The following is a 17125-nucleotide window of genomic DNA, read 5'->3' on the forward strand; positions in this document are numbered from 1 at the left end:
GGAAACTGTTGAAAATACATTGTTAGGTACTAATGGTTGTGCATGCATATTTGATTAAACTAAACTAAAAATTCCTTCAAATCATGCCTTTGTGAAACCCTGAAATTCAATTCCTCATTCCTCGTCTTGAAAATAATGATTTCCAGACAACATATAATAACACTGATTAAAGTCACAAACAGAAAGAAGGATACTTGTATATTTTTGTACAAACATCAACAACTCCATTATATTTACTTTGTAATTGAATATCCTCAAGATTTATTAACAAACTGTTTAAGAGTATTTCAGAAAAGTTGCCCAATGAGTTATTGCACAAGTGCCCATGATGCATTGTAAATGTTCCATTTATTGTTTTACGGCTTTAGCCGATAGAACTTTAAAATGGGCTTCTTTTTTTGTCGTCGTTTTTACTATCGAGAGTAGCGAAGCACGGAAGGGTACCAGTCTAGTGTAGCAGTACGTGAATTATTAATTTTTGAGTGTCGGTTACAGAGCTACCCTGTTGAACGGTACTAAAGGTGCAAAAACCTATTATTTTTTACAAATAAAACATTTTGAATTATTATTTTATGTTCAGTTGGTTTCGCCAGTTTCACCATGCTACAACGATCGTTTTGTTATTTTCTTTTGTGATCTGAAATTTTATAAATCTAGATTTGTATTTGCGCACAGGAGTTGCAGCAGGCTAAAATTCTTTTATAAACACGAAATAAAACAAAAATAGTTGTTTTTATTGCTTTTTACGTTTTATTTAGGTTTCATAAAAGCAGTGTTTACAAATTTGAACTCATTTTTGACTTTCATATTTTTCATTCTTTTTTGCTGTGCCAGTTGAAATAATTATTATTAACGTGAGCATTTTATCTGCACAATTAACTAAAACATTCTCCGTAGAGGTCTACTAAATCAGCATTACGCCGTAGAGCTTCCTGTCGAAACAAATGGTTTAATTATTTTCTTAACTTTATACTCTGCTAATGTATAATTAAAAAACTAAAGATAATATTTTCTTTGCGTGTTAATTTTCTACTTTTTAATTGCACTAAAATTCATTTAACGATGTGCCGTAAATAAAAACCCTTTTTTAATCCTGTATTCGAACTGAAGTGCTCACTTACTTGTAATCTTGACCTTACCACTTGATATGGGTATGTGCTAACAACAGCAAAAAATTTTGAAAGAGCTGCCATTGTTATATATTGTAATGTATCAAAAATAACAAAATTTTCAAATGTTTACATTAAAGTTTAAACTCCTAGAAATAGATCAACTCCAAAAATTTATTACTGGTAGTTCCACTTTACTCTGTCGACATTTTGTAATGTAAATTGTGATCGCTATAGAGGTGCCCGCTACATGGAGGTTTTGTTATGATACTTTGACCATCCTTTTATCTGTTCCTCAAAAAGATGTCTTTTGTACCCGTTACAACGGATGGCTGCTATAACGCATCCTCTCGACCCCTTCGCCAAACAGCACAATAAACCACGGGTTCAAGAGATTGGGGAAAGTAGGATTCTTTTAAACGGTTTCACATCTAGAAAAATTTAGGCAGGGGGGAGAAAATGTGAGAGTATGTTTTGAACATATTTCAAATTGAATGTAACTTACAATAAAATACAAAAAATGCATAAGTGAGATTTGATATTTTTCGTTAGAACGGAAATAGCTACTGGAATTGAGTTTGAGTATTACTGTTCGTACGAAATGTGGTTGCAAAAAGGTGACGAAAATCAGAGTTGCTGTGGATGTTTTACCTGCGTCAGGTCGATGGCGGTCGATGGCAGTCAATATTGCGTGAAATGTTAACTTTAGTAAAAGAACTTGGGCGTGCTTATAATAAATAAATACAAGTGTGATAAATAAATACAAATGAAAACATAAAAATAAAAAAGTAACAAAATTATGCAAAGTACATTGTAATAAAAATTAATAAATACACGTATGAAAAAGAATGAATGTGTGTAGAAACCTTAATCCGTTATTCGCTATGCTTAATACAACAAAAAATGTTCTCCTAACTTTATACAATGAAACTACACAAATTGACTCATTCAGAATTCGAGCGAAAAAACGCAGACCAGGTTTAAAGTCCTGTGTTTCACGCTTCCGATTGATCATTAACCGCATCAACATTAGAAATATCTTTGTCCTCATTTCTATCTTCTTCTAAATTCAATTGAAGTTTGAGTTTTGTTTGAAGAGAATCAACAGACTGTGTGTCTTCGTTGTTAGTAAGTTCTTCCACTGCTTTCAGAGTGTCATTTTTCTTTACCTCCTCTTCCCCATCTTCATCTTTTACATCATCGCTATTTTCATCATCAACAGGGTTATTGTTTGTCAAATCAACCTGCACAGATGACAAAAAATATATACCAAATATTTCCCTTCGTTTAAATCTACATTAAGGGTGTAAAAATATGAAAGAATAAAAACATGCTGAGTAAAGATGCAAGGAACTTATTAGTGCAAATTGGGATAAAAATCGCACTAATTAATTCCTGTTCAGCGCCCCAAAAATAACAATTCGCATCAATAAGTTTCGTACTAGACAAGAAAAAAATTATTTGCTTCAGTTTCATAACAACAAGAAAAATTGGTTCAGTTAGTTATACTTGAATACTGTCACAAGTTTCAGTTGATAATCTCAAAATCTCACTAATAAATTGATTTACTATTATATTTAATTCCGCATAATCTAACAATTATGTAGCCCGAAACACATTGTTTTTTTTTTAAAACTTGCACTTTTCTACCCTTTAGGCTCTCTATTACCGAGAGCAATGTTTGAGAAATGTCAGCAGGTGAAGATCCGTACTAAATCTATGGACTATCACCTTGAATAGTTTATTAAAAAATAAATAAAAACTTTCGAGCTTATGAATTGATACTTTTTATACTTTGATTGCAATTACACCGACCTTTTCATCAAATATTTCTGCGTAGAGAGGATTAGTCACACCAACACTGTCATCACCAGCACCAGTTTGGTCCTTCTCTAAACCAGGCTCCATCTAAAATGATTTGTAACATAAGACTTTTCATGAACTTACATAACGAATGCATTGTTTTCAGATACATTTATGATAGACCTAAGCTTAGGTTGCCACAGAAAATATTTTTTTTGGACTTTCTGAGACGTTATGGGGACTTCAATCTCATTCTCTTTTTTTTCAGGACAACACAATATTCCTCTGTGATTAAGTTTGATTATGTGCTCCAATAAAAACGTTTTTCCATCATTACAGAACAAAATACGACAAGAATAAAAAGTTAACCCTTTTTCCAGGATTTTTAATAAATTCATGCACATTGTATGTTTTTTTCAATTAATAGGAATCTTAGGACCTTTTTGACATAATTTTCAATAGTAGGATCATTTCTATATAAATTCTAAAGCGCAATCACGTCGGCCAAAAAAGCCCCACTTACACTGTATGCATTGTAAGCAGGATTTTCTAAAGCAGATATGTCGACTGTTTTCTTCTTATCGTGCAACTCCTACAGAAATTAAGATATTATATTTTTTTGATACTCTATTATTTGTTTGAAATTAAATAAAGTAATATGGGAAGAAAGGTTGACAATGGAGGTATGGTTTCACTTACTACTTTGTGCTCTTTAAAGAAAGATACTGGAATATCATATTTTGGTGAGGGTGCATCTTCTACATTAGCGTTAGGGTCTTGCTATGATATAAAAATACATACAAACGATGAAACATATGAAATCATTTGTTAAAAGAGAACTCGGCTAACCCCTACTCTCAATCGCGCGTCCCTTTTCAAACAATTAACGACGTGTCTAAAATTAGTCTCCACACCACCTCAAAAGACTAAAAGGGCATTCATTTTGTATCAGAAGGTAAGTAAGCTACCGACTGATAGCTTTGTTGTCTAGAAGGGCTTGGGTTTAAATCCCGGGCGAGTATGCCAGGACCTCGTTGAGAGCAGTACCAATAGGAACTGACGAGGATATCCTGAGTAAATAATTGAAATGTAATATTAATAATTGCTGCGTTTTACTCACCATGACGTCATAAGTAGGATTAGTAAAAGACACTCCTCCACCTTGGTAGTTTTCTATAAAATCCGATGTCTTATACTCAATGCCATCTATCCCAGGGAAGGTTGTGACGTCATTGGTGAATTTCACAGGTTCGTTTGATCTAAAATAAATCGCAGAACAAAAATATTTACGAAACGAAGCAACGAGCAACGAAGGGACGGACGGAGGAGGAAACAGACGGAAGGACGAATGGACAAACACACGATACTCACCTTTTCTTTCTTCTACACGTTGCAATAAAAACGACAATCAGGATAAATATGACAATAGGTAAGATTATGGAAAGTGAGATGACTGTTACTTTGGAATCTAAAATTATAAACATAAAAACAACCCACGGACCATCATTATGATTAACTGTCATGTTGCGTGTAACATTCGATGATTATTTCAACACTAGTCGATGGCGCGTGAAAAATCCACGGGTTCGCCCGTTTTTATACCGCATTGAATGCATCTTACTACTTGCTGTACCAATTTGTGTGAGAGACGGACAGACGTATACGGGTATTATAATCGAGACTCGCGAACAAAAAGTTCCAGTTAATGCAATATTTAATGAACGCATGCACTGCTTTGATTCGAACACACAAGTAATAAGATTTTTCATAGAATTTGGAAAAGCCAACAAAAGCGACATAGTTGTTTAAAAATATTAAAGTTCCAAAAAAAAAAAAACCCGAGCATTTCATCATGACTGAAAGAACAGAGCAATCGTGTCAGCAAAGTGACCTATGCCACTAAATGTTGTAGAGATACTATCACGGAATCATTTATCAACACTAGGGGTTAGAATTTAATAAAAGAAAAAAAACAACAAGATACCAGTTTGCGCTTCAGGTGGAGGTATGGTTTTCTTCGAAAAGATGGTAACCAAAGCTTTGTGGCTACAGTTGTCCGCTAAGTGATAAAAAATTTCCGTACAGTATATGTTTCTACAAAATACTGATTGAGTTAACTTTGATGGTCTTATTGCTTTCTATCTCTTCCAACATGTAAAATCAGACGGAACTACATGTATTACTGTTTATCAACAGGTTAACTTTTAACCTGATAATAAGTTGCTAAACAATTGCTTATTTGGTAGAAAAGTTGATTATAAAATAAAGATGAGAAATCCACATGCAAAGTTGCTCATATTACTTATAAGCACATGGAGTATAAAAACAGGCTCGAGTACGCTAAGCAATCGTTCAATTTTTAGTTTGAAAAAATACTTACTCTGAAAGATGTTCTGTTATTTTCTCACAAACTTCTTTTAAAAATTTCCCAATTTTTATAAAACAAACTATTTTGACGAGATTTTGGATTCGCAAGAAAACGCCTGATGAACACCCGAATATCCGATGAACGCCGCTCGACATCATGCCTAGTACACGCCAATTTACTAAGTACTGAGCCTGGATGTTTTAGACCTATGCTTAATAAAAGAATTGAATAAAAAAAGTTCACTCACATTTACCAACAGATTCTAAATATGTCTTCAGTGTGTAAACAGCAGACTCAGACGCAATACCTGAAAATAGAACAAAGTCGTTATCCGTGGAAAAATCATCGGGGTCGTTCGTCTTTAAATTACAAGTTATTTCGTGTGCCCGTTGCACGACACTTTTCTTCTAGACAGACAGAAATATTTATTTTTTTATACGGCTATTATAATAGAGACTAGTCGTTAGCCCGTGGAAAAATACACGGGTTCGTCCGTCCTTTAAATTCACCTGTGTTAACAAAGTGGACATAAATATATCGCATTTAGTATTGGTGCGCATTATAAAAATTTCGTGATTCCGTTACGGGACGCGGCTCTCGCGGACACAGACAAAATACGGCTGTTATAATAGAGATAAAAGACGGGTTTATCTTCGTAAGTCGAAACTGCCGATTTCATATAGACGACTTTTAAAACATATGCCTCTATATTGATGGTGAAAATAGGTAACATTTATCGAAGCACCTTCTAATTTTCATCTCAATATTTCGATACCGTGCAACAGATAGACATGCTAAAAACGTAATCATGACTTTGTGAAGAAGTGTAGCCACTTTAAGGACAACTAAAATACAATTTTCGTCTAATGTTTCTTAGCCATTGTCTGCATTTGTGCATAGCCAGCCACCCTAAAAAAAATTTTCAAAATATAATTACCATTTTCTTCGTCGCTTAGCAACAGTTGGATAATCTCAGGCTTGATTCGTGACATATATAAACGCACACTTGAATAATTGACCTAAAAGTAAAAATGTTCAGTAAGTTATAGTTGAAGCTTTGTGGCAAATATTTGTTAAAGAACAAATGTACATTCTTTCCTCTTTTAGGATGCGCTTGTAAAACGCAAAAAAACGTCTGCTTTCAGCGAACACAACACAACGAAAACACTTAACTAATCCGTCATCTTCTTGATACTAGGCTCGAGAAGGAGACGAAGATGTCAATATCTCGCAATTTTATTAATAAAATGTAGATTTTTCGGAACATTCTTTTTGGATAAGCGCCCCTTTGATTAACGCCTCCCTCGATGCGCTGTACCAAAATCTTGAGTTTTAAATAAGCCGCAGCCGCAGCGGCTTTTAATCGATGATTCACGGTAATCAGTATGGATGAAGGTGATACAAAGGGAATTTTTTAGCCCACAAAAGAAATCATATGCTGAGAAAAACAAAATAGAATTAGAGAAAGAGAATTAACTTTCACGAATAGCTTATTTTAACATATTTTGCAGTAATAACTTTTCCATTTTGGCTAAAAATCGCGAACCCATGAAAATCATTTTCTTTAAAATACTTAATTTTAAAATTACTTTTCTCCGTAATTCAAAAAACTGTAGTCTCGGAGGATACAAAAATCTTATTAACTTACATTTTGTTGCAAAATATTTCCCAATTTCTTCCAACAAGTGCGAAGATTAAAGTTTGTATCAAATGTCATTTCAATTATGGCACCTGAAAATAAATAAAGTAAAGAAATTAAACACATAGGAACGAGGGAACGCATAAAGATATATTTGAACTGTCAAGCCTTACCACATCTGTAACAGCAATCCTGGAAGGGTAGAACCTTTTTCTCGCATGGTATAGGACAATCAAAAGTCTTACATATTTCTGATTTTAGCTAAACGATAAACATAGAACATAAGGATGAAATTGTTCAAATATATCATTATAACAAAAGTAAAACTCAAACAAAAATACCTGAAATAAAAGAAGATTTGATAAAAATATATGAAAAAAAGACACGTGGAAGGATAAAAGTCGGATACACATATGACCGTTATTTGAGTGTTATTTTATGGCAACGAGTTAATGACTTTCATAATACCGGATATCTGTGTTTATAAAAAGGCTTTTTACAGCATGATATAACTTTGAGCATTGTATCAACCATAATAGCAGCTATAAATGTAAACAATAAGAAACAGAAGAACCGTAAAATTATAACTGAAGAACTCATGGCATCTTATCTGACCAAATGACAAATTTGAAGACCTAAAAACTTAAAATGTGGGATTGTTTTCTTTATGTAACAATTTAATATTATTAAAAGATACAACATTACCTGTGTTCCATCTGGTTAGAATATCTCTTAAATATCTCAATAAATGCATTTATTTTAACAACAATTGTGAGAAACATAGGAGTCGAAGTTACTTTTACCATCAATATATATTATATTTTATAACTAAAGTTTTGACTTTATTAAATAGTTAATAAAAATTGAAGTTTGTATATCCATTAATAACATATAAAAACCATTTGAGTGATTGAATGAATGAATGTAGAATGAATGAATGAATGAATGGATGAATGAATAAATGAATGGATGAGAAGAATGTAATGAATAATGCGGAAAAACAATAAAAACATTCCAAATAGATTCAATGTACTGTAAAATGTCTAAGATCAATTTGGTATAAATAATTTGTTATAGCGTTTTAAATGTAAGTTTATTGTGCCTCACTCTGCTTTCCTTGTGCTTCCAATTTTTGCTCAAAAATGAGGAAATAGAACGGATTGAAGCAGTAAACTTTTAATGTCCTTGCCCTTTCCCCTGCTTTACCTTTTGCTCTAAATTCCCACGTAAGTAGATTTGGGTTTATCACCCAAAAATTCGACTAATATTGAATGTGCTAAGAACTTCCGTGATCTGATGAGAAAAATCTCACCTTGGCATTTCCACACAAACAACCTTCTTTCGGACAAGCTTTGTTAGAAGCAATAGACAAGGACGACAGTTCTGTTGTCATTTGAAATCTTTTATTTCCATCAATTGATTTTAAATACGTTTGTAGAACTTCGTCATCAAATAATTTCTAAATAAAACACACAACTATGAGACAATATAGTTTTTATAACAAACAATACCCACAATATGCATAAATATTTTTAATCACAATTTTTATATTTCGCAAATTATGTAATTCACGATTATGAAATCATGCCCTAAAAAAAGGTTTATAAAAACGGAGTGTTTATGGTTTTTGCCTCGCTCTTCATAATATAGGCCTTGTTTGTACATGGCGTACTGAGGCTCATTTCTGTTTTCGAAAAAAAATGGCACAGTGGAATGCAAATAAAACCATGCTGATAATGATGGTGACGTGAAAACCTTGGATTTTAGTCAACGAAATAACATTTTAAGCCAAAATTGGCCCAAAAAATAAAATCTTTTGTCTTCGAAAAAATTTGGCATCATATAGATTAAATTATGAAAAACATGATGGTGTCGCTTGCTATCTTTGTCACTTATAAGCTAAAATTAATTCAAACTATCATTTTCTCCAACATTGGTAAATATTTCCATCAGTAGGATTTTTATTTTACAGTGGTTCACGAGTTAAAATTATTCTTTTCTGACTGCAAAGGCGTTTGATCTTAGGCCCTTTTTGTGATTCTCCCTATAACACAAATTCTCCGACAATGTCCTGTTGTTAAAGATCGTAATGAAAGACTTTCAGGTTTTATTTATTTATTTACTGAAAGAAGGTAGAATCACTTCTATTAAACTTTGTGGGTACAAAAGTTTATGTCAGCCAAACCCTAACGTAATGAAATTAAAAACGTTTTCCTGAAAATACAAACTTTTCACAATCTGTCTTATTCTTTTAGTAACAAATATACATAGATACTAACCAGTATTAACGCATCAGGTTAAAAGAAACCATTACCTGTCTATCTAGAGATACGCTGTTAACTTTAATAGGATCTGTAATTTGGACTGTGAATGCACCACCCTGGAACAGCAACATTGTATATAGTTACCAACTATACACATCAAGTAGAAGTCGAGCATTTGAAATATACATGTACACACAAAAGTAATTGCTTCTTGTTTTTAGCATATAAGCCAACAGGTTGACAAATTATTTAAAAAAACCAAAACATACCTCAGGAAACACCACATCATCATTCTCACATGGAATGCGCTCGATAAAAGGAGCTCCTGATGTTAAGTAATCATTTTTAAAGCCATCTACTGCAGTCTGCCAGTTTAAAGGATTTAACCACACCTTCGCTGGGACTTTAACGTATTTTATATCGATTGGCTCTAAAAAAGATATCTCTTATTATAAACAAAACACTACTTTAACATACAATTACAAACAAAAATATTGTTGAAATGCTGCAAAAGAAATCTAAAAAGACAATTCATGATAATTCCATTTTGTATTTTAATAAATAATCGCTAAAACTGTAAAACAATTTAGTAAAAAACTTAAAATATAGTTTGGAGCTATTGTGTTTTAAACTTGAACTACAGTTTCTTTTAAAAAAGTCATCACTATGTTACTTATCACTTCATTGTTCCTATAGGGTTGTTACTAAACAGCAACTGTGTAACCTTTGAATGCTAATACAAATCAATGCATAATATTTATATAAATATATATAGCTTAAATTACCAAAAAATCGTCAAATTAATAACCAAGCTTAATATAAGCATAAAGTATTTGTAAAAAAGAATACCATTTTCTGCACAAACACCATCACTTTTTCGCACACTGTCCTGCACAACTAGTTCTGAATTAGCCCCAAGTACGATTTCTCCATTTTGTGACAAAGTCTAACATTAAAAATAGTAAAAATCATGCAACAGAGTTAATTTTAGGGGATAATGAAAAAAACTAAATAACAGACTATTAAAAGCTGAACATTGTTCTGCAAAAAATCTAACTTAACCCTAAGATTCCGAATAATGCCATCGACGTTGGAACAAGGCCAAAATACCAGCATGCTGTTTATTAAACATATGTAATTCATGATATCAAAATAGAGACACATGTTAAAAAAACATTATGAAATTTTTAAGTTTCCTTAAAGAAAAACTTTTATGTGTTTCAGAAGAAAATTAAAGTTAAGATACAAGCATGGACCATTCTATAAGACTTTGTTCAGACATCTTGAGTGAAGGGTCTCTTTAAGAGACAAGAGAGGAGTTGAACGTCCTCCACCATACCTTAGTTTAAAGGGGCGATTGTGGAAGTCCCATGAAATGCCACATAGTGATGGTGTCACTTTAAAAAAAAACCCAGTCCAGTCTGTGAACGGTTGGCACTAGAAAAGGCATCCAGCTGTAAAACAATGCCAAAACTCTTTATTAGTGGCCGTAAGAATAGATGATCAGACAAACTGCGTAAACGGGGCTGGAACTCTAAGGAGTGAAGGTGTCGCGCACGGTAGGACATATGTCAGGTGTGAGCATTGTCAGACCGTTTCCCAGCTATCACATCACAAGGTAGATAACACTAGGTTGAGGATGGCTAGTGTAAATGTTGGTACTCTGAGAGGTAGAGCAGGTAAAGTAGTTGAAATGTTAGAACGTAGATCTGTTGATATGTGTTGTGTTCAGGAAGTCAGGTGGAGAGGAGCTTCAGTGAGATTTGTGGAAGGTAGGAGGGCAAGGTATAAGCTTTTTTGGATTGGTAATAGTGATGGATATGGAGGAGTTGGCATATTCGTTGCAGAGAAGTGGGTAGAAAAAGTAATAGATGTTATGCGTGTTAATAGTCGTATTATAGTGATAAAGTTTTTGATAGGTAATAGGATTGTCACTTTTCTGTCAGTTTTTGCTCCACAGTGTGGACTCAGTGAGGGAGATAAAGATAAATTTTATGATGAGTTAATAGCAGTCACATCAAAGTTTGGAGACACTGAACTTGTCATGGTGGGTGGCGACTTTAATGGTCATGTTGGGAAGTCATCTGAAGGTTATAGAGGTTTGCATGGAGGCTATAGATTTGGGAGCAGAAATAAGGAAGGGGAGAGATTGCTTGAGTTTGGAATGGCAACGGACATGGTGGTTTGCAACACATCATTCAGTAAGAGACAGAGTAGGCTGATAACATATGAGTCAGGTGGTTGTAAGACACAGAAAGATTACTTCCTGGTTAGAAAGTCAGACAAGAAAGTGGTGAAGGACGTGAAAGTTATATCAGGGGAAGAGTGTGTTTCCCAGCATAGGTTGCTGGTTTGTGATATTATCTTGAAGAGTGTTAAAGAAGCCAAGGGAAAGTACAGGCCCCGTCGAAAAGTCTGGAAGCTGAAGGAAGAGATTGTAGCAAGACAATTTAGTGCAAAAGTCCAGAAGTTAGCCTACAATAGTCAATGTGATAGTGACAATGTTGAAAGTACTTGGACTACTTTGAAGAATTGTCTTCTAGAAGCTTCTGATGATACCTGTGGGTGGACGAAAGGACCAGCTAGACATAGACAGACCTGGTGGTGGAATAATGAGGTTGACCAGTGTATAAAGGAAAAGAGGAAACTTTGGAAAGAGTGGAAGTCAGGTGGTAGTAAAAATATTTACTTAGAAGCTAAGCATCGCGCTCGTACAGCAGTGTATAAGGCAAAAGCAGAAGCAGAGAGAGATTTGCAGATGTGTTAAGAAGGGAAGACCAGCGCAATGAGGTATTCAAGAATGCAAAGCAAATGAAGAAGACTAATCAAGATATTGTAGGTGAGAAGTGTATACGTAATGATGAAGGTGTTTTGGCTAGCACAGAGGAGGAGAAAAGGGTAGCTTGGAAGAATCATTATCAGAGGTTGCTTAACACTGAGTTTGATTAGGACGAGCATAATTTGTCTGATGATGATGTTGTAGAAGGGCCAGCTATGCAGATCAAGACAGAATAGGTAGTGGAGGCTATTAGGAAATTGAAGATTGGCAAGGCTGCAGGAGTATCAGGTATAGTTGCAGAGATAGTAAAAGCATCTGGATATATTGGAGTTGAGCTTATTACAAGGCTTGCTAACTTGATTATAAAGGATGGTCCTTTTCCGAGTGAGTGGCAGTCGAGTGTAATAGTGAATTGTTTCAAGGGCAAGGGTGATGCATTAGAAAGGGGTAACTATAGAGGTTTGAAGTTGGTTGATCAAGTAATGAAAAGTTATTGAAAGAGTGATTGACAAGTTACTTAGAGAAAGGATTGATATAGATAAGATGCAATTTGGTTTTGTTCCAGGGCATTGCAATACAGATGCAATATTTTTACTCAGACATCTTCAGGAAAAGTATTTAGGAAAGAGAAAGAATCTCTATTTTGCCTTTGTAGCATAGCAGAGTCGATGGAAGAATTAGTAGAAAAGTTTGAGAAGTGGAAGAAAGGACTAGAAGAGAAAGGGCTAAAGGTAAACACAGCAAATTCTAAAGTCATGATTAGTAGCATTGCAGCCAAGTGTGACCTTGTAGTTGGAAGGTGGCCTTGTGGAGTTTGCAGGAAAGGGGTTGGTAGTAACTCAATTTTTTGTCAGACTTGCAAGCATTGGGTACATAAGAAGTGCAGTAGTATTAGTGGAAGGTTAAGAGCTGACATTCAGTTTGTATGCAAGCGTTGCAAAGATGAGATTATAGAGAATGAAGTATTTCCAGTTTTAATGATGTACAACAGTGGCTCGTTAGAGATAGTTGAGAACTTCTGTTACTTAGGTGATATGTTGGGCAGTGAAGAGGGTGTTGGAAGAAGTGTTACTTGCAGGATAGGTTCTGCTTGGAAAAGGTTCAGAGAGTTACTTCCTTTGTTGACTAGCAGAGTCCTGTCAATTGAAGTAAAAGGTAGGTTGTATGAGGCCTGTGTAAGAAGTGTTATGTTGTACAGTAGTGAGACATGGGCAGTGAAGCAGGAAGATCTTGACCGTTTAGAAAGGAATGATATGAGAATGGTTAGCTGGATGTGTAACGCCAGTCTGAGAGACAGAAAGAGTTCAGATGAGCTAAGAAGCAGGCTAAGTCTCCGTAGAATTAAAGATGTTATCCAGATAAAAAGATTGAATTGGCTGGGGCACTTGGAAAGAATGGAGGAGGATAATTGGGTAAGAAAGTGTAGAGACTTGATAGTTCCTGGGGCAAAGCCCAGAGGCAGACCGAGAAAAACTTGGCAGGATGTTATAAGGACAGACTTGATACAGAGGAAGTTGAGTTTAGATCTAACACAGTCTAGATCAGATTGGAAGAGGGTCATTAATATACCCCGTCCAACCCATGCTAGCATGGAAAACGGACGTTAAGCCGAGAATGATAATGATGATGATGATCTTACTTTCATTTTTAATCAGAAGATTCAAGAGATTTTTTATAAATCATTTCTGATTTTAAATTTGCTGCCTAACTTACAAAGATTCTTGATGCCACAAAAAACAAACATTCTTAGTAAAGGAAAGAATGTGAACCCTATAGAGTTGCTGCTAAATGTCCAAGAGCTTAATGTGTAACCTTTGTGGCAACCGTAACTGCAACATTGATATAAAGCAAGCTTATACTTCATAAACCAATTGCAAACAGTCCCATTACAATATACTAGTGGTTAGACTCTATATGCTAAATATAATGCACTTGCTAACCAAATTAGTATGTAAATGTATCTGTTTTGCTTCACGGTATGGATGCACAATATAAGCTTGTACTAATTTTTAAATTTAAATTGCTCAATAACAAAACATTTCCTACCAGTGATTCAACTACAGACACATTGCCTTTCACATATATAATTCCCTAAAATTAAAAAAAAAATGTTACCAACAGATTTGAATCAATGTAACTGAACTGAACAAGTATATAGGTTTGGTAAGGATATTTTTTTTAAATTCGTTTTTTTTGTAAAAAAATTTAAACAGAATACAGAATGTGTAAAGCAACAAATTCCAGCGATTATATTTTGCAATATAAAATAGGACACAGACTCCAACATTGTAACAAGGACATGGGTGATGCAAAGTTGACACTTCTTGATTAAAAAGGTCTAATTTAAATAACATAAGTGAATATCTTAATAAATGTGATATTTTTTGAATAAACAACTTTAACTGACAATCTACATAAAAATTCATTTCCCAATAGATCACAGCAGACTTCAATTTAACAATTTTTAAGGTTTTTAATCAGAATTTTTTTTCATCCGCTACTAAAAACCAGTCAGGTCACAGTATTTTTTTAAATTTGAAATTTTTTAAATGTTAAGTAATAACTAAAATCTGCATTTTAAGATTATATGGGTGAATACTGTGTAAAAATTATAAATAACCATAATCACGTATAAAAAAATTACTCACATCTCCTAGTGTTATCCTATCATTTGGGCATGGAAGTTTGGAAGGCTGCCAATTGTTTTTGTTAAACCATTCATTGGACCAAATCCAATTTTTATCAAAACAATAGGTAGGTTGTAAGAAAAAAACTAAAGAAAACAAAATACAGAAGCTGCATAAACCATCTCGCAGGTGCAGCTATAATATACATTCACAATAGTGACACACCTAATTCTGTACTTTAATTTAAATTTAGGAAAACCAAAGTGGTGTATGCTACTTGGCCTGTGACTACGAACCATCTAGATTTTGAAGCCTCTCAAAAGACCCTGATAAGTTGCCAAAAAACATTTTGGACACAATAAAAACTTAAAGGGGCTACGAACGGGTTAAAATGCTCACATTCCGTATATCCCAAGCACATATTAAAAATCCGGCAAACGCATTTTGCGGAATGAACAGACCAGCACACTTTGCTTGCTGGTTCAATATTTTTTTTGAAAAGTATAATACAAAGAAATATTTCAGCAAGACTCATTCTGGATGAAAATATGAGCAAGGCTGAAGAAGATAAAAATTCTAGATATATCTATATATTCGATTCTGTAAATTACATACATGCCGGAAAAATAGCCATTTTTGTTTTTCGCCGCCATCAGAAAACCAACAGCTGTTCTGTAGCCCCTTTAAAACTTCTAGATTAAATCACTAAGTTTGCGCACATTTAAAGCAGTTATTCGGGGGACCAGTGATATTTTTAAAACACTAATTTTTTTAGGAAACGATTCCAAAATGTGATGGTTCACAATACACACGCTTTTTTATAAGAACATCAAAATTCAAACCAGGCCTGGTCATTATTTTATTTCTCTATTGTTTTTTGAATCTACCTGGGATACGTTTTTCTCAAATAAAACTTTGTGCATAAAAGCTTGTTGATGACATTGCGATTGACCATTTGGGACATAGTTAGTTAGTCAGTTAGGATTTGGAAACCAAAACTATCCTCACAGGTTAGATAGTAACAAGAAAAAAGAATGAAAAAAAGAATACTGAAGAACAAGACGAAAGCAAACACATGTGTGAATTACTTTTCTTACTTCACTTCTTTTATTGGACTTGAATGCAATTTATATAGCAAGTTATTTTATTATTTATAAACAAGGCGTACGAGAGTGCAGACTCACCGAAAACGCTGTATATGCTAGGGCGGCTGTGGGCTTTTTTCGGGTATTTTTCAAGGTTTTCATCTGTAACCGCCCGGAAAAGACTGGGCCCATCCAAAACTGCCCGAAATGCAATGTGCGCAAGGTTCATTGTTCTCATTTAAATTTTATCGCGAAGAAGGAAGGTGCTATTTTGTCGTTTTACTCTTAGTTTATTGTTTGTGGGATTTTATAACAGCTATATTTATTGAATAAATGATATAAAAAACAGTTTTTTCAGAACATCTACTTGAGTATATGACTGTTAGTCTACCGTTATGCTTATGTTTGGTATTGGTTACCTTAACCATGCCGTGATGTGTCCATATCCAAATGCGCTATAATGGCGAGGTGGCCAACTTTAAAGTATCTACGGACTTAGGTAATACACAGAAGACAGAGATTTATGTTAATATAGGTGTTCTTATTTTGATGATATTCAACTCAGCTGCACTTCATTAAATAATCAAAATAATGTGTTTAATACCTACGTAAATCACTTCACTTTGCATGATTTAATTTTCTGTACAACAATAGTGCACATGCAATCATACCCTGTCTATTCCTGCAAGTCATTTCATCATACATATTGAATCAAGGAGATAAAATTTCAGACAATGTATGTCGATGTATATATATGTAATTTCAGGTTGCTACATGTTTTATTTCCTTATTTCTTGACTTTATGTTATTACTGTGTTACTGTGCACAATTACTGTGCACAATTTTTTTTGAAAAATGTTGTAATGTTGACATTTTAAGTAGGTAGCTAAAAATTTTTGTTGGGTTTTTTAAGTATTCCATGCAAGATGCATCAGACAAATCCACCCCTCGCAGCTGTAGCTATAGCTTGCTATTCATAGAACAGAACTTCTTCACACAAATTAATGAAAATTTTAAAAACAACAGTGATTCACATACATGTGGTAAACAAGAAACTGTGATGTAATTTCCATCACCATTCGTTTTAAACAAGTTAGCTAGCTAGCAACATGTTGTAATGTGGACAACAATTAAATCTCTACTTCATAGCCATTTTCCTTGTCCTATTTGGTAAAACAAAAATGTGAAAAAAACGTCGTGAGTGAAATAAAAATAAAACATTGAAGACTTACGGAATATTAAGAAAGACTTAAACATCTCTGACTATGAACTTGCTGAAGGACAAAAAAACGATCGCATTGCATAAATTTTTCATCCGTGTAATAGGATTAAGGATTAATTTAATCAACACATACAGCTTGTTGCCTGAATGCGCAATCAGATTGTTTATTTGTTTTCCAGGATTATTTGTTTTGATTAAGATTCCGGACTTAATGGCTTTATATACTTTA

General features: G+C 33.9%; 1 protein-coding gene across 1 annotated transcript; it reads right to left on the reverse strand.

The window, feature by feature from the left end:
* Positions 1 to 2036: 2036 nt before the first annotated feature.
* On the reverse strand, positions 2037 to 17086 carry LOC130647810 (uncharacterized). Its single transcript, XM_057453793.1, has 18 exons — positions 16907 to 17086; positions 14611 to 14735; positions 14009 to 14053; positions 10033 to 10129; positions 9453 to 9613; positions 9234 to 9299; positions 8232 to 8378; positions 7093 to 7180; positions 6929 to 7011; positions 6218 to 6299; positions 5528 to 5587; positions 4897 to 4971; positions 4284 to 4380; positions 4033 to 4171; positions 3612 to 3692; positions 3436 to 3504; positions 2925 to 3017; positions 2037 to 2353 (listed from the first exon to the last, which is right to left on the reverse strand). Exons 1-18 carry the CDS (start codon positions 16929 to 16931, stop codon positions 2105 to 2107), a joined length of 1782 nt encoding a protein of 593 aa, XP_057309776.1. The 5' UTR covers positions 16932 to 17086; the 3' UTR covers positions 2037 to 2104.
* Positions 17087 to 17125: the final 39 nt, after the last annotated feature.

The sequence above is a fragment of the Hydractinia symbiolongicarpus genome, chromosome 6 (genome assembly GCF_029227915.1).
Source record: "Hydractinia symbiolongicarpus strain clone_291-10 chromosome 6, HSymV2.1, whole genome shotgun sequence".
NCBI classification, from domain to species: Eukaryota; Metazoa; Cnidaria; class Hydrozoa; order Anthoathecata; family Hydractiniidae; genus Hydractinia; species Hydractinia symbiolongicarpus.